This window comes from Ammospiza nelsoni, chromosome 1 (assembly GCF_027579445.1).
Source record: "Ammospiza nelsoni isolate bAmmNel1 chromosome 1, bAmmNel1.pri, whole genome shotgun sequence".
NCBI classification, from domain to species: Eukaryota; Metazoa; Chordata; class Aves; order Passeriformes; family Passerellidae; genus Ammospiza; species Ammospiza nelsoni.
Window position 1 is genome coordinate 101,781,061 of NC_080633.1, and position 22,292 is coordinate 101,803,352.

The 22,292-nt window shown below is 38.4% G+C and overlaps 1 protein-coding gene across 1 annotated transcript in view; it reads left to right on the plus strand.

Moving 5' to 3' along the window:
• PIEZO2 (piezo type mechanosensitive ion channel component 2) overlaps positions 1–22,292 on the plus strand; it is a 285,705-nt gene that overhangs the window by 113,887 nt on the left and 149,526 nt on the right. Inside the window, exon 4 of the mRNA XM_059480444.1 lies at positions 20,529–20,571. Within this exon, the coding sequence (XP_059336427.1) occupies positions 20,529–20,571 (43 nt within the window). The remainder of the gene's footprint in view (positions 1–20,528; positions 20,572–22,292) is intronic.

The following is a 22,292-nucleotide window of genomic DNA, read 5'->3' on the forward strand; positions in this document are numbered from 1 at the left end:
AGATAACCAGCTCCCAGCAGAGAGCGGTAAGTGTCCAGTGATAAGAACTGATAGCATTTTAAGTTATTTTGTTCATGTATCACCTTACCTACTATCACTATGGTGAAAAAATAAATATCAAGTTGTTTTTCATGGTGGCACAAAAATTCTTTTTGGCACACAAATTCAGAATGTTGAAACACAAAAGGATGATTTTTTTTTTAACTCATCCTTTAGAGCCAGCAGACTTTGGCCTCATCATGGGATTGTGTCCATGTGGTTTGTTGGTGATGCCATGGCTGGCTACAAAGCAGGCTCCAGAAAATTCCTGCTTTTTCTAGACCCCACAAATTTGTCTGCAAATAATGTAATGTTTCATGAGGGAACTGATGTTCTTACCTTCACTGTAGACATGACGAAAGACTCAAATTACATCCAGAATAGGTCCCAATGTAGAGTCTAGTAAATCACCATCATTCTTTAAAATGTACTCCCTAATTTAGGTGCCAAACTGAATTTTAATCCTAAAAAATCTTATATACACCTGGAGGGTGTGGTGGTCCTAGGGGTAGTTAAACACAGCTGCAGTGTGAAACCTGTGGAATTGAAAAGACATACTGGTGAAAGTCCTATAAGCACCATGCCTGGAAGAGGTAACAAAAACATGTGGATGTGGCACTTGAGATGTTTGGCATTGAATATTCTGGTGGTGCGGATGGTTAGACTTGGTAATCTTAGAGGTCTTTTTGGCCTTATTGATTCTATGAATCTGTGATTCTAAAATATCCCAGACAAACATGGCAAGAATAAAAAATAATTGGAGTTGATGCTGTTGTGCTGGCAACAATTCCAGCTTTGTAAAAGTTACTGGTCTCCCAGTTCTCATTATTTCAGAGAGGAATATTTACATAGTTTTCTTTATTTTTGACTATCTGATTTTTATGTTTAACTAGGAATAAAGTACAAGACTGGCAGAAACACTAACAGTGCTGTGTGAAGGGGACAAGAGATGCCTTTATCAGATTGTGCTCAGTTTCTCTCTGTTTATATAAACACACATGCACATTTTCATCTTGAGGGGCCTCATTCATTACAGCAGGAACTTTTTGTGATTATTAAGTTTTAGTACTGCACAGCAACCTGTGCAATTTCAGGAGTCAGGCTGATTGAATTATGCAATTAGACAGCCTTGCTAAGCAGGGAAGAGGACATTTCAGCACCATTTTTTCAATAATAAAATTCCATGAAATTGTCCAAGGTTTAGAAAGTTGTAAGTACCAACGAGGAAGGAAAATGTCCTCTAGTGGTCAATAGAAAAGAAGCTCAACTTCTTTGACTCCAAGCAGGGGGCTTCCAAAAATATGCACAGACCAGCCAAGATTAGAGGGGATGTATTACTTTTAGAGCTAGCAGGGGAAAAAAAAAAAAAGAAGAAAAGCCGGGGGTCTTGTTATCAAAAAAGAAATAATGTTAGTATTGTTATCCACAATACATGGACTGGTCACACAGTAAATGATTGTTTTCTGCAGAATGGAGATAGTGAGCAAGCATGGTTTGTTGAACTTGCACTTCTTGGTCAGATGCTTAGAAAATTCTCAGGAGGAGAAGGGAGGGTCAGCAGATGGACATGGGCATTCAGAGTCCATGACTTGGACTTGCATTTCTGATGAAGTCCCTGAAGCTGCTACTCATGCAGATTTTGTCTCGTCAGGATTTTGGGGGAGGGAATAAATAATTTTTAGCTAATGCACTGAATTAAGTAAAATTTTCAATTTCCAGTAGTACTTGTAAGTGCCATTAAAAATTTTTATGCAGCTTTTAAATGAAAACTTCTAGGAATTGGTAGAGATCAGGTTTGTCTTGCTGACAAGTAGATGGTTCTGCCTGGTGTAGCAGTTCTACAGCCATGCTGAACTGGACCCCTCTTGTGCTACTGTACTCTCATCAGATCACAATTTTATGAAGTCTTCTAACCAAAATAAATTTCAGCTCATGAAACTGTATTGTCTTGAGAGTGAAATACCACCTGTTCATTACAATCCTGTTCTCTCAACAGCCTTTCCACAAGTCAGATTACACAACACCCATGACGCATGAATTTTGAGATTGTTTTTATGACTTTTCATATCCCCACTGAAACATTGTCAGAATTGTCTCATATATATATGATAAAAAGCAAAATCCTGAGCAAGGAAGTTCACAGAATTTATATCCACATAAAACAAAGGCTGGAATGCTGATAGAGTTCCATGAACATCTGGAAAAAGTCAAAGATGGGTTTCCATATCTATTCTATGTCTTTCTGGATAACAGTAAAAAATGGTATCACATTTCCCTTCATAGTTCACAGTTCCTGGTTTTTTTGGGTTTTTTAGCTATAGTAAAGAGTGAAAGGTTCTATAACAGCAGCTGCAGGAATTGACAATAAATATTGCATTTTATTGGTGGCTGATGTATTAATTCTGAAGGCAAAAATCAGTTTCTGTTTTGCTATGTAATTTTTTCAGAGAAAAGCAGAAGATTTTACATTTTAAGTAGTGGCAGCTCTTGATTTCAGAGATTTCTCAAAACTTGTATGAAATATCAGGATATTTTTATTTTGTAAATACAGTGCTGTGTGCCAGCAATGTAAAATTCACTTTTTTTTTTTTTGCAAGAGTTAAATTTTGTTGTACAGTAATATATATATATTGTAAACACCATTAAATGCTTATACTTTACTAGGCTATTAATTGAAGTAAAGAATATTTAATTTTAAATAAACATTTCATTAGCAGGGATTGATGTGTCCCTGGAAGCCATAAAAGTGATGCTGTGTGTATCATTGCTGGTGCTAGAGCACCACACTGCAATGATGTACCACCAGTGCTGGGTTGGTGAGAGAGAACTGCATACAGGGTAACTCCATGTTTCCTAAATGCATTAAATTTTCCCTTTTCCCCCCCCTCTCTAGATCTTTTACATATGTAACAGCAGTTCTCTTTAACATGAGCAGGTAGAAGGTGCATTGTCAGGCTGTTCTGTGGAGAGGGATGCAAGGCTTAGCTGGGTGTCTGCCCATGTGCTAATGCAAGGAGAATTTAGCAAAAGCAGTCACAAAACCTTGTGTTCTGTCCTTACTTGAGAAAAGGTGTAAGATCTAGTTCTGCGAATAACGAAAGGTTGAATGTGTGGCTAGGATTTTTCAATAGAATTTTGGTATTTAAAATAAAATAAAAACCTACCAGATTATGGAAAACAGGATAAATATTTCTCACTTGCTCCACTTCCCTCTCTGTCTTCTGCACGTCACACAGTGACTGCATTTATTTAAAACTTTCACTGTCGTGTTCCCTTTTCTGAGTTAGGATCATTGCCAGAGTGATCTCATGTTTATAGAGGGTTTTTTTGGTTTATGTTACTGTTTGTGGTACAAATAGCTACTTTCACCTTGGAGTTGTACCTTTTTTGGCTGTGTTTGATTCTGAGGTAGTATCCTCTATATTTGGGTCAATGATCCCAAAATTTGGCTGCTGTAATTTTCCATTAATATTAATAAAACCTCCCATCCCCCTAGCATATGGGATGCAGAAGACACTGCTCAGCAAACTGTTATAAATTTCAAAAAGGTTTATGAGCTGAAAAAATTGTGTTTGGAGAGGGGAATGTAGACTTTGCAATTTCCAAATGCTGATGCTAAATCCATTCAGATGTAAATAAAACCCATCAGGAGCACTCTACTCTTTAGATACTTTATCCTAACATGTGTTTGCTCATTATTCCTTCCTCAGCTGGAGGTTCTATATGAAAGCTGTTTAAATGAAATAAATAATGTATTACTATGAAGAAGGTTAGTGTATTTTGGAACACAGAAATTGGAAAAAAGTTAGGTAATATTTCAGCATAAATAACAATGTGATTATTTTTTTGGGGGGGGTGGTGGGTGGGTTGAAATTCTTAGTCCAGGATGTGGATAGTTAGGTCATAATCTCTCTGGATATTTCCCAGTGTTTGGCTAGGCTTTGAATGATCTGTCTAACTAGAAATCTTGTTCTTCTTTGTGTAGAGTCAAATAATCTCGGCTTTGAAATGAACAGTGTTCACATATGTTTTCATATGTTCACCTGCCTTTCACCTGGAGATTTGTTTTTATTGATGTGACAGTATCCCAGCTGATGCCTCTTTTTAAAACTTCATTACCTTTGTTGCACACTCAAAGTACCTTATGTTAGAAGAATTTCCGTGGCTCCATCTACCCTTTGTTTTGGGAGATCTCTGTGACTGTCTCTGCTGTTGCTAAGTCTTGGGAATTTAATGCTGCTTTTCTGTGATATCATTGGCATCAAGTCAAGATATACCCATTTGTAATTCTGGTTCTTGGGCTTTGTGACAATTCAACTTCCTGCTGTTGGGTTTTTGTTGGTATCTACAGTGTCTGTATGGAAGTTCTAAAACACTGTAGCCTCTGTGAAATGCTGAAGATGAGTTGGAAATCTCTCATAAAACAATTTACTAAAATCATTATTAGAAGATTTCTTTAAAGAGAGTAATAGTTAAACTCTGTTTGAATGCCAAAGTCTAATATCATCTTACAAAAATGACATAAAGAAGGAGCAGGATCAGGTCTTATGTTGTTGTTCCAGCTCATGAGAAGTTAGACTGGATTTTGTCAGCAAATGTCATCATAGCTGTGCAGATACATCCCAGTGATGGAAGAACAGGTTCAATTCAAGGTTGATGTGCTTTGAGCATGGAGAGTTAAAACTTCTTGGTACACAAGAAATTGAGCAGAAATTGCTGGGATAAAAAGAAGATTTTTCAAGCTTTCTTGCATAGACAGCTTTTTCATATTGTGGTTCAGCAATGACCTATCCTGAGCATACCTTGCCAGCCAGCCCTTGATAGGAAACTTTTCTGCATGTGAGTGTTTATTTCTTACTAAGACAAATTTTTTGTGATGGCAATCTACTTTCTAACTTGTTTTCTTACCTTGATGTTTCTATTGGGCCCTGCAGGAGCAGATTTCATAGAGCTATCTCAGGGGCCTTCTTGGAGATTTCCTCTTCAATTTATCATGTCCTCATTCTCTGTCTTTCTCAAGGGTTGTTTTCTAGTAGAAAGTACAGTATTTCACCAGTGCAAAAGTCTAATAGGAAGTAAGACTCCAAAAGACATATGGTAATACATTAAAAAATCAGGCCGTAGGGTACCAATTATGTAAACATTTAATGACTTGAATAAACATTATAAAATTTTATTTGAAATATGTGTCTATCTGCAGATGTTCTCAGCTGTGGATATGCTTCTGATGTAGATTCTGCTTGTTCCTAAACAGGAGCTTCCTCTTTCACCAGGGTCACTTTTCAGCTCCTCAGTAAAGGCAGTGAATTGGCCTTTCTCAACTTATTCAGTTTTTATTGGGTACAAACCTTGACAGAGGATTGCTTTCCACATCAATGTTCATTCACTGTAGGCAGTGCAGTGGCAGATGTAAGAAGATGTACAGAATACATTAGGATCCATTTCCTTTTCTATATGTAAAATAATTTCTTTTTGTGTAATCTTGTACCATTATCACTACTTGTCCTTTAATGCAATTTCTAAACTGCTTTATTTGTGTGCCAAACATAAAGCATGTTATGCCTTATAGAGATGGCATTCAATAACTGTGTCTATGTTCAATTAGCCCAACATATCTTCACATGCTGTGTTTGGGTTTCTTCTGAACTGCATTTCCTCTTACAGTGACAAATGTGTGCTATGTACACCCTTCATCCTTTGGCTTGTTGCAGTAATGGGATACCTTATTTTTCTCTCTGCTTGCATTTCTACCTATGATTCCTGGTTCCTGCTTCCTGAGAGCAGCAGGAGGCCTCCCAACATAAACACTTCTCTCAGAAATTCAAACACTATTGCTGGCTTGTTAGTCACATAAACATCTGACCTGAGTGTTGTTGTGGTCCCTTTCTGTTGACACTGAAAGAATCTCTTGAGAATGAAGCAAATAAAATTATGTTTAGTCTCATAAACTTATAGTCCTGATACCACTCCTTGGCAAATCCATTCTTCTCCCAGTGGCTCATTCCAAAGGCTCTCAGAACATTTCCAGTCTTTTAGGTGTACACAGAGATTCTAAATGTCAGGTTTCAAGGCATTTGGAAACAGCAATGAAAAAATTTCCTTTTTTTCAGTGACTTCCAGTACTAATGGGGAGAGGGAGAGATGTATGCAGTAAATCAAGAAGTCATTATTTGTTAATTTTCTCACTTTAAACAAGATTTGAGCTCCTGGAGGATCTTCTTTATGACACAGCCATCATCCACAGCTATTCTGTTAGGCCAGCTTCAAAGACGAAGGAATGAGAGAAAAGGTTTGAGAAATGTGTGTGTTTGTTGGGCCTGATACAAAAGGAAATGCACAGTGTTTCTGTCCCTCATGGGCTACCTAAGGAGAAACTCCTTCCATCCGAGGAAAGATGATAAACTGCAGTAGCACATTACTGAGCCTCATGATTCAGTGTTGTGCCTCAGCTCTGTATAGCCTAGAGCCTCCTCTTCTCCTAGCCCTTCATAAAATACTGAATTTTAGCATTTCTTCCAGCTTTTGTATCCTGTCTGGATTGCATTTCAAGGTAATCACTGTGTACACTTCAGTGTTTTTACACAATCCTCAGCTCAGCTGGATCCCACCATTTCCTGGCCCTTAGACAGTGCTGGTGCCAGCAAATCCCCCAAGAAAGATATTTTCCTTGAATTTAGAAAGAAAATTGAGAGAATTGAATTCTTGGCATAGGAATGCACAAAATGTGAGATATCTTAAGGGCGATAGTTTAGATCTCTGATGAGCTTGTTCATAAATCAAAGTGCGGAATTTGTTTCTTGTCTTTCGTCTGACATGTGAGACAGCAACACATTAAATTGACTCTTTATTTTCCTTTTTATGCTTTTAATTTTTCATTGTCTCCTGTGAAATTTGGTATTTGTATTGGTTTAATGCAGGCTTTCCAGCATACAATGTAATAGGAATTTGCATGCAGCTCTCAAAGCTAAGAGATAATTTTGCTCACAGCTCCCACATCACTCCACGGAAACTGCTAAGAGCAGCTGTGCAGGAGATGAAGCCCTGAATTATTTAACAGGGTTTAAAAAAAAAAAAAAACCTAATCTCCAATGTCAGCCTGTCTCTGCTTCACTCTCAAAAGAGAGCCAGTAGAAGGTTGGGCTGTCTAAGATCTTTCAGGGTCCATAGTTCATGAGCAAAAACCTGTCAAAACAAAGTCACTTGTTAGTGCCAGGTTTTTCTGTATGGAGCATGGGCCATTATTTTTGACATAGTGTATGTATTTATTTCTTCACTGTGGTGTAGAAAAGAAGCCATTAGTTATCCCTGGTTGAAGTTTGACCCTCTCAGAGGAATCACTTGGGCTGGCTTGTTGCATTTGTTCTGAACTGGCAGCTCCCACCCTTGCCCTTTGACTTCTGGTTTCTGCAGGCTGGCTGCTGCACCCAGACAAGTCCTGCTGGATACTCTGCTTTTGGGACTGGTGCCATGATGCAGAGAAGCTGGATTCAGTAGGGTCACATTGGGAGTTAAGATACAATTTGTCCCACTGTTTTTGGCATGACTCACGTTAAGTAGATAATTGGAACCTCATGCCAAACTTTTGCTTTTCACATGCCGAAATGGAGCAGTAATTTGTTTTATATGTATTAACTGTAATTGCTTACTAGGTTTGACAAATGTATTACTAATTCAACAATTGCTGCGTTATGAGGCACTAATGGCAAAAAAAAAAATCTACCCAAAGTTTATAATCTTTCTTGTGAACTAATCCTTAATGAAGCAGTATTTATTTAAAGCTGGAAATTGCTTTAAAATCTCAAGTAATGTGAAACTAATGCCCAATGAGAAAATAGGTCGGATTAATAACCTGTAAGGTTGCTTCGTTTCTTTTTTTTTTTTTTTTCTTTTTTTTTTTTTTTTTTTTTTTTTTTTGTTCATAAGTAATTTTAAGGGGCTTGTTTGTTTGTTTTCTGTTTGGATTTTTTACCCTTACACTAGAGTCTGGCCCCAGTTTTTACCCACTTGAGAGAGAACTAAAGTTCTTAAGCGGTTTGAATACAGTTTTTCTTCTAAAACTGCAGTGACTTCTTGGTGGTGGGGCTGACCTAGTGCATGGATTTTGATATGGTGATCTTTGTTCTTGGAAAGATGTGGGAAGCTGGGTTGTATCAAATAAATATCTCCTCTGTCTCTCCATCTGCACATCCAACCTCAGTAGTGTGAGGGATTTCCTTTGACATTTGTGGACTCGTGGACTCTTGGGATTTCATGTGTTATTCCTCTGAAAGGCTGGTGTTGCATTCCTCAGAAATGTTGACTTTTCAGAGTTCTTGACATGACTCGTTCTTCAATTCAGAGTCATGAAGAATCCAAATTTGCCCTCCTGCTATAGAGGTGAAACATTAGGGTGGGCTGAGGAGCACAGGAAGAGAAAAAGAGGGAGTGCAGTTCATTCTTCTGTGGATTGAAGATGTGGCCACTAACACATAATGTTTCTGCAAAGCATAAGTAACAGTAGCTATAAAGACTTACTAGCCATGTGGCTCATTCAAATTCCAGAAGATATAAGGTGAATTTGAGTAAATTTTAAATAGTGAATAAGTTTTCCCCTTGTAAAAATCCGAAATGTTTGGATGATAAAATTGGTTGTGTTAGGTTGGGCAGTGACATTTACTACCTCTTTGAGGTGTCTTTTCTAGTGTACACAGTTGATAGTAAAAATAAAATTTAACAAAATTTGACAGCAGTCAGAGAATGTTTCACAGAGACCTCCAAAATCTGTTAAGTTGCATTTGCTTTTGCTCACAACTCTTCTAGCCTGACCAGTAGCTTGGAAGCTTTGCTGTATTTGATATTTGCCAAGCCATCCACTGAACCTGTTTTTGTTTGTTGCTCTTTTGTAAAGAATGAATAACATTACTATCAAGTTGATGCTCAAGGCACCAAAACATATGCAGGTTTTGGAAAGTTGGTCCTTGTGAGGTTACAGATGTCTGAATCTTCTGAAGGGATTACATGTCCCAGAACTAGTTTGTTTCTTTGCTTTAAATTTTCTAAGTGTTTGACCTGGCGATACAATTTTAATCACCAAAGCTCCACTGATGTGCCAGTGGGTGCCTATCTAGGTATGGATAGATGTGCCTAACATTGGAGCTTTTCAGGTTTTCTCTGAGATGGCCTGAGGTGTGAGATCTTGCCTGTATTTCAGTATCATCTTGCTTTGCAGCCTGATTTCAGAGACCAGAGGTTATAAGGCAAGCAACTGTCAGCACCAACAATTGCAGAATCCTTGTGAAGTGAGTCCCTCTTGCATCTCTGTGTACTTTGTTAATAGTTCCTTTTTCTCAGGAGCTCTCTTCCCCCATAAGCAGAACCAGTTAGGCATCATTTTGTCCTTCTGTCCTATGGAGATATGGTGACGACATCAAAAGTGTAAAAGCTTGAGGAAATTTATCCTGAAAATATAATTCTTAAAGCTGGATGAAATATTACTGAGACTCCTGTACAAGTCTTAATGCTTTACATCCACTGGCTGTACAAAACAAATGCACTGAAGTGTGGACATAGAATTTATTATTAGTAGTAGAATTTATTTATTAGTAGTAGTAGTATTAATATTATTAGTAGTATTAGTAGTATTATTATTTCCACCACTTAATTTCCTTTCCAAATTAGTAGTTAGATAGGGTGGTATGAAGGTTTTAGACTGTGAATTTTTTTTCTCATGCAAAGTGTCTTTAAAGAAATCACTGCGGATGAAAAGTGCATGACTGAAACTTAGATTCATTTAGATCTAAATTAAGTTTAGATTTAATGCAAACGTTTACATTCGCATCTCTTTTCAATAGAAGTCAACATTTTTATGTATGACTTGTTCTCTGTTAGAAATCTCTCTTTTACACTTTCCAGCCCATTTTCCTATCAAACATACTTTTTTCTCTCCTTTGTGTCTTTGCTTTCATTTCAGAATGTAACAGGTTCATTGTCCTCCAGTGCTGTGAATAGCTAACATTTGCAACTGCATAAAAAATACTCAATGCACTTCAGCTGGGAAAAGAAATTTTAATAGCCTTTATGCTTTGTGGAAAATGTTGCCAAGATGCCCAGATTTGTATATTCAGGGTATTCATTTTGTAAAATTGATGCAGAGAAAAGTTTGGTGTGAGACAGTTTTAGGAAGTGGGCCAATATCTTTCAGACAAGTTCTCTTGAACTGTAGCATTTTTGTTGTGTATTATTTTGAGCAGAACAAGAATGTTTCCAATAAGTTTTTTAATACACACTTGGAGGTGCTTTATAAACTGCTTATGCTCTAATTCTGCACCTGTGTTCCATCACTTGACATACTAATCCCACTGTGGGACCTTCCAGTTCTTCAGACCTGCTTGGACTGGGAAAACTTGCCAACTGGCAGCAGCTTTGAAGTGTTGCTCTTGTTGGCTGTGCATCTTTGAAAAGAAGCAAACAATAAAGTGTTTGTCCTTTTTCTATTAGGCCTGATGTAATATCACTTCTAATGAAGCAGCACGTGAAAAAATAAAGCACATGATTTAAGAATGCATTTGAGAATCACACATCTAAACAGCCCCTGATTTCTGTAAAATGCAAATCCCTGCTGAGTAGAAAATTATTACTGCTCATCATTCTCTTCAGTATTCACTCAAAAGGTATGACTCTCTTAATACCCTAATGAAACACTCAAATTAAACACATTCCAGTGAGGACAAAATAACCACACTTGAAGTAAGTGTGAGAATACTCTTATCATCTAATAGCACGTGAGAATGGCAAAGGTTTCAGTGCTTTTATTGAGTTTTTTTGACTAAGACTTAGCCAAGCAAACTAAATGGGGAGAAATTACTCTTAATACTTGTAATTAAGGCTGTGTAACTATAGAAAGAGCAAACTATTTGTAAACTGTTTAAAGCACACAGGAAAAAAGCCACGGAGTGCTTTTAAAAATGGAAATTATTAGGCAACCCAGGGATTTCTTTAATTTGTTGATAGTGCTCATACTATTTGTGGCAGACTAATTAAGTGCTGGGAAATGATCTCCTAGTACACTGAATGTAATCCTGCAGTCTGTTATAGATGAAACTAAAAGCAATCACGCAGAGCTGGATTGCTATGAAACCTGGCTGGGTACTTCTAGTACAGGCTTCACCTGTTCCACAGGTCATGATCAAAGTACAGATCAGCAATACTCACCTGTGCCTCTTGTCCCCAGCCAGTGATACTGAAATCCAGCAGATGTTCCAGGGTCCAGGGGAGCAGACTGCAGGTGGAAAAGTGCATGGCTTGTGTCTCTCCTGGCTTGGCAGGGGGTGCTGAGAGCTGTGTGCTTGTGAGCTGGAAAAGAGAGGTGTGGGAGGGTGAGAGGTCTCTCTGGTGTTGGTGTGTCCCACCAGTTTGAGTTGCCCAAACTCCTCCTCACCACCCCCTTGTCTGTATGCACTCCTCTCCAGTGAGTGGCAGCAGGCAGCAGTGTTTTCAAAACACCGATGTCTAGAGGCGAGGGGTTGGGCTGAGCCTGTGACTGGCACCTCATTGCCTTCTGTTTTCCCTGGTTCTTTTGTCAGTTTTGCTTTCTCTGGACACCCTTATAGCTACACAGTCAACTCTGTCTTGAATGGGAGGAATGGGAGCCCAAGATCTTTGCTCTTTCTGATCTCACAGACTAGAGCTTTGTGAAAATTTGAATGAAATTACAGAATTGTAAGCTCTGCAAAGAGAAAGAAAATTAAATCAAAAGAAACCCTTTGTTCAGTGCTTACATATATATTCTTTTCAGCTGAACTAGATAAAGTATCTTCATATTTTCTAGGGAAAATAACATCTGTAGCTATCGTTGCCCTATCCTGGTTGTTTGAGTCTGTGTGCCTGCTCCACACCACTGCCCAGAGGAGCACATCCTTCTGCATCCAGATTTCTTCTCTGAAGGGATCTCTGGGAGTGAGCCAGCTTCCGTGCCCTGAATGTCTGGCTGCTGGATGCAGTCACTGCTGCCTTCTCTTAATGGCATGCAGACAGAAGGAGGGTTTGAAAGTGCTGCTTTCTGCTTCTGTGGAAGGTGGTGTGCTAAGTTTGTACACATCTCAAGCCTATTTTCTGGAGTTTATTCTGGATATTGTCCTTCCCACAGCACTTGTGACATTCTAGTCACTGAAAAAAAAATTAGGTGGCTTTTTAAAATTTTGTTTTGTTTTTTGAAAGCTGAGAATGTGGGCAGAACCTTATGCCTAAGAACAACAAATTGCTGTCTTCATTGTGCTGTGCAAAAATTTCCTTAATCTCTGAGGGCAATAGTGTGAATGAAATGGTTCTTTAGTAACTTTAGGAAAAAAATAAAGAGTTAAAAAAAACAGAAAGCAATTTCAGGGAAAAAGCATAGTTTACCTGGTGTGCAGTAAGTGGAATTGAAGATGCCACCACTGGAATGCTGGGGTTTGTTTTCATAATGTCCCTCCTGTCTCTTTTCTGTGCAAGATTTCCTAGTTTCCTATTCTTATTTATGACATCCATACTTTCTTGTGTATGGATGTGCGACTGCAGACAGGTTTCCTGCCTATTTCCCCCTTCCCGTATGTCTGTGCTGAAAAATCCATGAAGAATCGTGTGCCCACTTCCCCTCCTTCAGATGAGACAAAAAGAGAAAAAGAGACAATGAAAAGCAAATTCCTTGTGCTGGTATGCTGCACACATTGAATGCTGCAGGAAACTAGGTTGATGTTATTATTCATAACAATATATTGTGTTACAATAAAAGTAAGCAGAGGGTAGCTCTAGAGGCTGGAAGGATGCCTGTCACACTCTGAAGTTAAAACCTTGCCTCTGAGATGCTCCTTAGCAGACAGAGCAGTGTTGCTTGGGATAGGAGACAAGAGAATTTTTCTGCCAATGAAAATGGACAAAACCCTTTTTTTCTTTAAGCTTATGAAAAATAAAACTTACTACAAGTTTTCTTTTACTTTGCAAACTAAAGCAAAGCCAGTCTACCATATTTGAAAAAGGACTCATTAAATTATTATTTGTCCAGTTCAGAAGGTTTGGAGCAAACTTTGATGCTCTCAAACTCTGTGACTCTCTGGCTTAAGGTTATCAATCCCCCATGGCAGCAGCAGGAAAAGTAGCCTTCTTTTGAGGCTGTTCCCTGGAGCCTTGACGCTGTTTTCTGCTGTAGAGAAGAATAAGAGATATCTAGGGACCATTGGACTTGTTACCCTTTATTCCCTGGTAACCTGCAGTGTTCTGCTCTGCACATTGTTTCCTTTTCCTCATCCATTTTTGAAGTGTTCTACAGTGATGGGGGAAGAAGGGTGGTTCTGCTTCAAAAGGAAGAATAAAAGATGGCAGAATGAATTCAAACATGAAATATCCTTGGAAACTTGGGTTAAAACCCACTAACCAACCATTATAGCAAACAAATAGATAAATAAAATATTAAACAAAAGCAAAAAAGCCCTTTCCATTAGCTAGCTGTGTTGGGTTTCATCTGGAATACATTCCCCAAGGATATTCTAGTGCTTTGGGTTTTGCTGTTTTGCTGCCTCATTGAGAAAATAAATTTGAAATTAAATGAGGTTAAAATAAGAGTGGTTTTAAACCTGTGTGTGTTGCAGGGGAAGATTGCCTGTAAGTGTTTCTGATATATCTAAGCAGATAAAAGAAATCATGATTTTTACAAAAATTAGGGAACCTGTCATCCTTGTGAAAAAGATGGTTAAAGAAATATGTGAAGGAATTCAGCCAATTTAAATTTGTTTTGTTACCTGTCTATCATTTTTAACCAATCTTTCATGGGAGAAAAAATGCAGAAATTACTTTCCCACATTTTCTTTCTCCAAGTCATTATTTTTTTTCACACATCTCTTAACTTGCTGTTTAATTGTTGGGTCATCTTCACGTGTAGAGACTGATTTTTTTTTTATTGTTCCTCATTGCTATTCATTTCAGCAAACTATCAAAGCCCATTAACTCGATGCAAGGCTTTCCAGTTATTTGTATAGACTTTGCATCAGGCTCAGAGACACAGGTTTTACCATCAAGCAAAGTGAGCTGGGATCTGGCCCTGCCTCCAGCGAGATGCTGGATCAGTTATATCCCAGGTGCACTAAGGGGTGTTTCCCATGGTGTTTTCTATCTTAAGTTACATGATTAATTAAAAAAAAAAACAAAAACAAAAAACAATGCTCCCCCAGCCCCCCAGTTTTAAGTGCTAATCAAGATACTGAGAAAAAAAAAAAAAAAAGAAAGAATATGGATTAGGCCTGTGAAGCAGCTGCTTTTAGGATCCTCAGTTCTCTATGAGAGCCCTTCTGACACATATCTGGAGCCCCAGAGCTCCCAGGAAGCCACAGGCTGGAAGAGGTGACTGTTCACATACAGCTGCTAATCACTTTACCACAGCCATTGTCTTATTTATGCTCACCTTAAAGCAATGTGCATATGCGTGCACACACAAATGTAGTGTCTGTACCATTGCACTTTGCTCTATATTCCTCCTCTGCTCTTTTTATTAGTAAAATTTCCCACTCATAACATCTCCTCAGAGGAGAATTAGCATTTTTGATGATGATTATTTTTCCGGTTAACATGGAATGAGTCAAGTTTTCTTTTTATTGGAAAGCACTTTTTGTATCTCACGATAGTAATTTATTATTTTCCTCAGAGGAGAAAATACACAGTAAATCTTTCCCATGACATTATTGTGAAGGGATCAAATTTGTGCTCTTTATTCAGTAAAAAAAATCTGTTGAAAGCTGGTATGAGTGGAAGGCAAGTAAAGGCTTGCAACATCTGATCTTTCTTTTTGATATGACTCTTTCCTGGTATGTAGTCAGCAATCACTTTCTTCATCTAGACAGAATCCTGGACCACTGGCCCTAAGTTTCTGTTTTACTGGTGGTTTTAGTCTCTTCAGCATGCACAGCAAATTGTAGCAGCCCAGATTTCCCCTTACTTCTTCTCCTTGAGCAGTTCCTTTTAAAATTAAATAATCTGCTGTCTTGCCTTACACATTTAGCTCCCTGGGGTTTTGCAGGGAGTGTGACAGTGCTGAGCTTTGTTTGTACATCAGAGCAGAAGAAAGACTCCTGCTCACTGCAGTGGATGGGATACAGCCCAGAAAACAATCCTAAGGGTGAGCACCCTGACCTGCCCCTTCATCCCTCAGGGTGGCTGTAACTGGGGAGCTTTTCTGGGAACACTCCTGGACAGGCACAGGGAGTGGTGGAGTGAGCTGCAATCTGTCTCAGCAAGGAGCACAGTGAGATACGGGTGAAGCATTTGGTGCAGAGTCCTTGCCTGCCATGTTTTGATGTGTTTTGAGTGTGGATTAGCTCTGCTCTGGTCATGCAGACAGAAAAAGAGCTGGTGGCTGAAACACAGCAATTTGGTCTTGGGCTGTGATTTAGTTTCATGTGAAAGGAATCCAGTCTGTGCACACATAGATTGCTCAGTGGTGCAAACCAAAGCATGGTAAAAAATTTGCCCAAGAAACACTCTCCAGTTCTGAATTAAAACATCAGCATGAGCACAGCAGAGTAGTAATATGCCATACTAGGAGATCTCATTCTAAAATAAATTGTTGTGATTATCCCAGATGATAGACTGGAGATAAAATTACCAAGTGATGAGTGCAGGGTGCAGGCTAAGTACTTTGAGTCAAGGGAAGAGGAAGTGTAAGAGAGCTTTATTTCTCAAAATAGACAGATGGATGCTAAATGCCAAGGTAGCATTGTCTGATGTCCTTCACATGAGAGAAATTATTATTTCTGTAAGAGTCACATTGCATGTAACTAAGTATTGGATAGCCAAGAGTAAGTAAATATTAACAGTATCTCTATGGTACTGTGCAGCAAGTAAGAGAATGTTCTTCCATATGCCACCTACATTTCTCCAGTCAAAACTACTGTGGTTTTATGTTTGTTAAACAACAAAAAAGTAGGATTTCTTTAAAAAACCATAGTTGTTTTAGTTTTTGTTTGGAAGAAGATAGAAGCTTGCTACTAGGAACAAGCAACTGTAAAGGCTGTTAGTAATATATGAAGCTGCTGAAACAAATATGTTCCGAATATGGCAGTTTTTATCAGGTGTGAACATTTCAGCTCATTAGTAATGGTAACACTTGTTAGTCACTTGTTAGTAAGTACTGAGGTGATAAAGGAGAATTCACAGCAATGTTTCCAAATCCGTTGAAAATAGGCTGCAGACCCTCGAGTGGTTTATGTAGTGTGTGTGTCTCTACTGAAAAAGAATCTGTAGCAGGATAAGCTAATGTATTCATTCAATTTTTTGAAAGCTTTAAGGTGTCCATTCAAGAAACTCAGGTACCCCAACTAGTCTGGCTGGGCTGGACTCTGCAAACTTCTGCCCTGTTGTCTGTTGTTTGAGAAGCAGAGCTGACAGAAGTGGCACCCGCAATGGAAATGTTTAGCAAAGTGTTTCTTTCCATATTCTGTACCTCTGTTTTGTATCTCTTGAATATGTGAAAGGGTTTTTTCCCTTTTTTTTATTCCCCATGGTTTGAAGAATACTAGTAAGTCTCTCAGGCTTAAGATCAAAGTTTTGAAATTGATAGGAATATTTTAATCATTACAAATTCAGCTGTTCTTCCGAAAAATTCTTTTCCTTCAAAATGTTAGGATAAAGATCATTGAAGTTACATGTTGCAAGAATGTTACATTGCAAGAATATCTGCCTGTTTCTGAAGTATCATAACAGGTTTATATATGTCACACCTGCATGTTACTCCTGAGCTAAGTGTGATGGGGTATGTCTGGTACCTTGCTCGTTCCTTCAGAGAGTCTGAGTGACTCTCTGTGACACTCCACGGACAGAAAACTCAGAACAAACCTTTTTTAACTTCGGATTGATGGAAATAAGAGATATATTTTCCTATTCCAGTCTTTGGAGACCTTCATATAGTTCTGATTGTATACTTGAATTTTGACAGGATCGCCTAATGCTTACTGTAAAATGTCAAACATTGTCTTTTGGTTCAGTTAAGCCCCATTTTCCCTGTCTGGTCATTATGTCAGATCACAGTGAGAAAAGAATGCAAGAATTATTATTCTTCCTGTTAGAAAGCCTCAAGGCACAGGCATGTAGCTCTTAAAGTAGCCACTGACTCTGGAGAGATGGGAAAGCAGCAAAGCTGTTGGTAATCACTGCATATGGCCATGGGGACCACAGGATCCACAGGGACCTTCATGCACCTGTGCATGGAAATGGCAAAGGAGGTTTGAGTGTCAATTACAATGAATGCCAGACTTCTCCCTCAACAGCTACAGATCTCTGCAGCAGTGGCAGATAGGGCATGGTACGGCTCAAGGTGAATAGTTGTGCAACCTCCATAAAAGGACGGAAATAATTTACCCAGTATTCTTCCCCAGTATTGGTCACTTTTAACACCCAGCTAGAGAGGGTGCTGGGGCATCTTGTCTAGCCTGTGCTTTCGTCCAAGGTTGGATCAGATGATCCTTGATGTCCTTTCTGACCTGGTATTCCATGATTCTGTGATCCCGTGAATGTGTCATTGTGTGTTTTCCCTGTGCCCACCAGTGCGCTTCAGCAGCAAGGCACCCCCATGTTTTGTAAAGGTGAACAGCCCAGCAGTGGTGTGTGAGTCCTCTCATCCTTACTAAGTTCATAGTAAGCAGAGAGTTGTAACCAAGCCAAACTAAATATGGCAGCTGCCTTGTGAATGAAAGCCTACCTGTCAAAGAAGGCAATTTTTGACTTAAGGAAGATGTCCTGGATTTTATCTTATTGAATCCCCTATTCTTATACTGTCATTCCTATGCTAGGACTTCATTGAGTGCATATGTGAGCATGGTGGGCATGTTACTATTGCTCCTATTAAATGTGAGCAGAAATTCTGGAAGTGCATTATGCTTTGTCTCTTTGACGAATATTGAAGCTAGAGCTGTTAATGTGAAACAGAATTTTTGGAATAAATGAGGATGGTTGGGTACTCTGGAGAAAATATTTGGGAAAAAAACTTAATTACATGGGTACCAGATTAAGGCATTCTTATAAACAGTTACAGTATTTTTGTTGTAGTGCTAAAAAAAAAAAGAAAGGGAAGCCACCTTAACTTAGTAACTCAAGTGTAGTAGTTGATTGATTCTGAAAGTCAAGGGGTGAATATTTTCCCCAGTCGTAGCAGAGAGAAAGACTGAATTGAATAGCCAAATTCCTATTGATTTCCTTGGGAGCAGGATCAAGTCTTTAATTTTTGATTGACTCCTTTTTTTATTTTAATGAGAATTATGTGACTTAAACCCTGTTTTATGTTTTGGAAGCAACGGATAAGATTTAAATCAAATAGTAGGTTTCCTAGACTTTTAATAGTGCTATTCTTTTTAGTGCTTCTGTTACCTCAGATATTTACTTTTGGCTCTTAGTGTGGTGTAGAAGTTGATACTATTGTGCATGGAATTGGCAAGTCTTAAAACCCAATGTTTAGCTCATAAACATTTTAAAATAAGACTCCATAAAAAAGATTTGTTTTTTTAATATGAAATATTAGTTGTGTTCTTGGCGGGCTGTGCTTCAGAGGAGTCAGATGCATTTCAAAGAGTATTCTGGTGGCCAGCTGCAGCCAAAAGATTATTTCAAACCAATGGAGACACAATTCCCTTTCCTCTAAAGCTTTTTTCCTTTCTCTCTCTACCCTCTCTCTCCAGTAGGACTCTATCTATATATTACAAATGAGGTGTAGCCAATCATGGGGTGAACAATTCATACACATGTGAATACATACATATGTATTTATATACGTAACAGTGGAAGGCACAGAAACTCAGACTAAAGATGTCAGTACTGGTCTTTGCTTTAGGAAGTGCTTTTGAGATTTCTTTTCTTCAACACTCTTCAAATCTTCGGAGTTGGCTACTCTTCCAGAGTCAGCAGGATTGCACAAAATATATGGAGAATTGCTTGTGTCTGCCCTGCCACCTGTGGAGTGGCACAGTTACCTTTTTAAAAATGGCTTGATTCATAGGTGCTGTTTGAATCCAGTTACACTCCAAAGATGAGCAGAATACAATGGGTTTGGGGGATGCATTAATGGAGCAGGTCTTTATTTATCTCAATCATTTATGGTTCATTGTGCTAGACATTATTTTAGTTTTTCACATTTATTTGAAATAAATGTGTGAGAGTATTTCTTGTCCTGCTTTAGAGGTGTCTTTAGAGGACTTCTTTTCATAAATATTAACTCAGTGTGATGAATGTATTGTCTTATGTAGTTGTGCAGGCAGAAGTTTTGCCCCACCTTAGGCAAATAGAGATGTCACAGTAGAAGATCTTGCTACTCATCAAACAATCAACATTGCTCAGTTATTCCAAAACAGAATTTAACTTCTTTTTTTTTCCCATATAGAGGTAGAGATTTCTGCACCTTGCTTTTGAAGTCTCTTTCTGCTTTGTGTTTTGCTGGATATGGGCCTGAAATCTCTGCTGCTTTGCACTGAATGGGGACAATTAAAATGCTGCTTAATGTCACTCACAGAGAATCTTTTTGTTCCTAATTTATATTTCCCTTTAGGTGATGGAATGCATCAGCAACACAAATTTTTGTCACTTCTCTGATTTCGAGAATTCAATGAATGATTGAGATGAATCATTCAAAAAGAGCTATAGTTGCTTACATGGCATACAGTCCTGTTGCATTTCCCACAGCAGCACAAAAGGACAGAGAGCAAATTATGATGCAGTCCTCCTACACATTTACTGAGCAGACCTGCATTACTTGAAATATTTGTGCTCTTAGTAGCCTGTGTTGATAATGATATCATAGTAGTTAAAAAAAAAAAGACTGGCAAAAAGCTAAAAATCTACCAGGAGCTGAATACTAAAGACCTAGTGCTTGAAGGGTGTGGGGGGGTTATTTTGGAGAAAATCTAGGTAAATTTGAAGTGCATTTAAGTGCATCAAAAATACTGAGGGCAATTCTTTGAAGGAGTCTGCACATTTGAGTAGTTTGTGGGGCTGAGTCCTTGATAGTTTTGAGAAAGAGTCCTTTGCAGCTGTTGGTATGAAGGGTTAAACAATAAGGAAGGAATACATGTTCATGCTTTTGCTTAAAAATAAAAGGTCTGGATTTCAGAAGCAGCTGTAAAGCTTTCACCAAGAATCAGGCAAACACTACAGTAAAGTGAAAAGCTGAAATGTGAAGAGTACATGATGTGAGATGCCAGCTCAGTGCTTCCAGATCACATTGCTCTAGCAGAGGAGACCACCCTTGGAATTTCAGTGAACTGTAGCTGCTCTGCAATGTCAGGTTGTGTAGGCTGATACCCCTCTCACTGTTTTGTCACCTGGTGGTAACTTCTGTCAACATTCTCCGCTCTGGAGAAAACTTGTGTTATTTACAGGTACTTCTCTAGGGGTGGAAAAATCTCCTCAATATACAAATCCCAGCTGCACAAGGAAAGGAAAAGAGTGTTCATACAAAAAAGGTTCTTTACTGAGGGTGTTTGTTTTTTCTCCTCTTTGTACAGGTTCGACATGGGAGAAAACATTACGGCAGATTGGTTTTGAAAGGTAAGCCATAAATTTATTTCCTTACTAGTGCAAAAAAGTAAGGAAGAAAAACTGCAGAGACAAATGTGCACAGTTATTTATTTTAGTTGATTGAAAATATCAATGACCTCAAATTTAGAGTGGAAGTCATGCAGTGTCATGCACATATGTGTTCAGCTCTTCTGTTTGTGTCCTCTTCTCTTTCCTGAGTCAATCTGAAGCAATTTATTCATTATATGAACTTGGCTCATCATGTGGTTTGCTGGTGGCTATACAGCATGCTGGTATTAAAGAGACATACCTTTTGGCCACAAGTCTTACTTATGAGTGAAAATATTGCTCTCACTCATATTTTTTTCCATGAGACTTCTAATCTCTGACATACGAGTTGACAAAAGTAAATGAAGTTGAAAGAGGAGCAAAGCTGGCAAAGACCTTTTCAGTGCCAGAGGAAAATTCAATATGCAGCATTCCTCAAGTGCAAGAACTTCTTGCAGACAAGCTTAGCCACAAGGTCATCATACCAGAAACACATGTCTGTCTTGTAAATTAAACAAGGCCAAGTCCAGTAAAGAGTGATGATGTAAAGAAGGACTCGGGTGCTCAGTGTCATCTTTATTCTTCTACAACTGGTAAGCAGAAGAATCTCCTCTCCTTGAAGTTCTGGATATTGTTGAAAATTAAACACTCAGTTGCTAAATTTGATGTCCTCAAAAGTTTTGGTTTTTTTTAACAGGCTGTTTTGTTGGTTTTTTTTCCCAAGTTACATCCACTTTGGTCCCTGATGTGCATTTCATTCAGCGTGATACCACAGGACACTACAATAAACCTTTCATCACCCAAATTGTGAATTAGCATCTCTTGTGCATCTGCTGGTGCTGCTTCTCTGCATCAAAAAAAAAACCAAACAAATATTTTGTGGAGTTCTAGAATGAATTGATACTCTGTGTCTGTGTTTTGAAAGAGAGAATGGATAAGGGTCAGCATCTTTTTAGCTGAGTTCATTAGAAGTTCTGTGGTGATAATTTCCAACTTCTGATATGTTTCAAAACAAGGAGAAGAATCCATGCTAGCTGTGCATATGCAAGGTACATACCACAAGAAAGATGGAGAATTACTGATAGACTAAATTACAGCAGAGAAGCCTTCCTGAGAGGAGGCAAGTATGTAGAAGGGATTTCTGTGCAAATGCCATTATTGCCACTCTAGTTTGAAAAGCAGAAAGGCTTTTGAGCGGCACTTCTGCACCTTGAAAGATTGATTGTCACTCTGGGGTTACTTTATTTGAAGCAGCACATTAGTTAGCACAGATGAGGTGAAGATTTGAATGTACTTTGCTTGCCATAGTCATAGAATCAAATGTGTTCTCTTATCAGCTTTTCCAGAGAACCAGAAAGGAGAAAAAATAAAGGAAGATAAAGCCTTTCAAACAGATACAACAATTAAGATTGGGGTTTTAAAAATAGTAATATCCATTATCCTACTTGCATTTTTAACACAATATTTTTTATGACAGGAATATATCATAGAATCATTGAATCATAGAATGGCTTGGGTTGGAAGGTACCTTAAAGGTCATCCAGTTTCTAGCCCCCTGCCATGGGTTGTTTAGAGCCCCATCCAGCCCGGCCTATAACACAAGGTGTGGGGCATCCACAGCTTCTCAAATTAGTTGCGTAAAAGGTTAATGAGAAACATATATGTGAAGTTCAGTGTTAAGTCCTTTATAGCAATATTTTCTT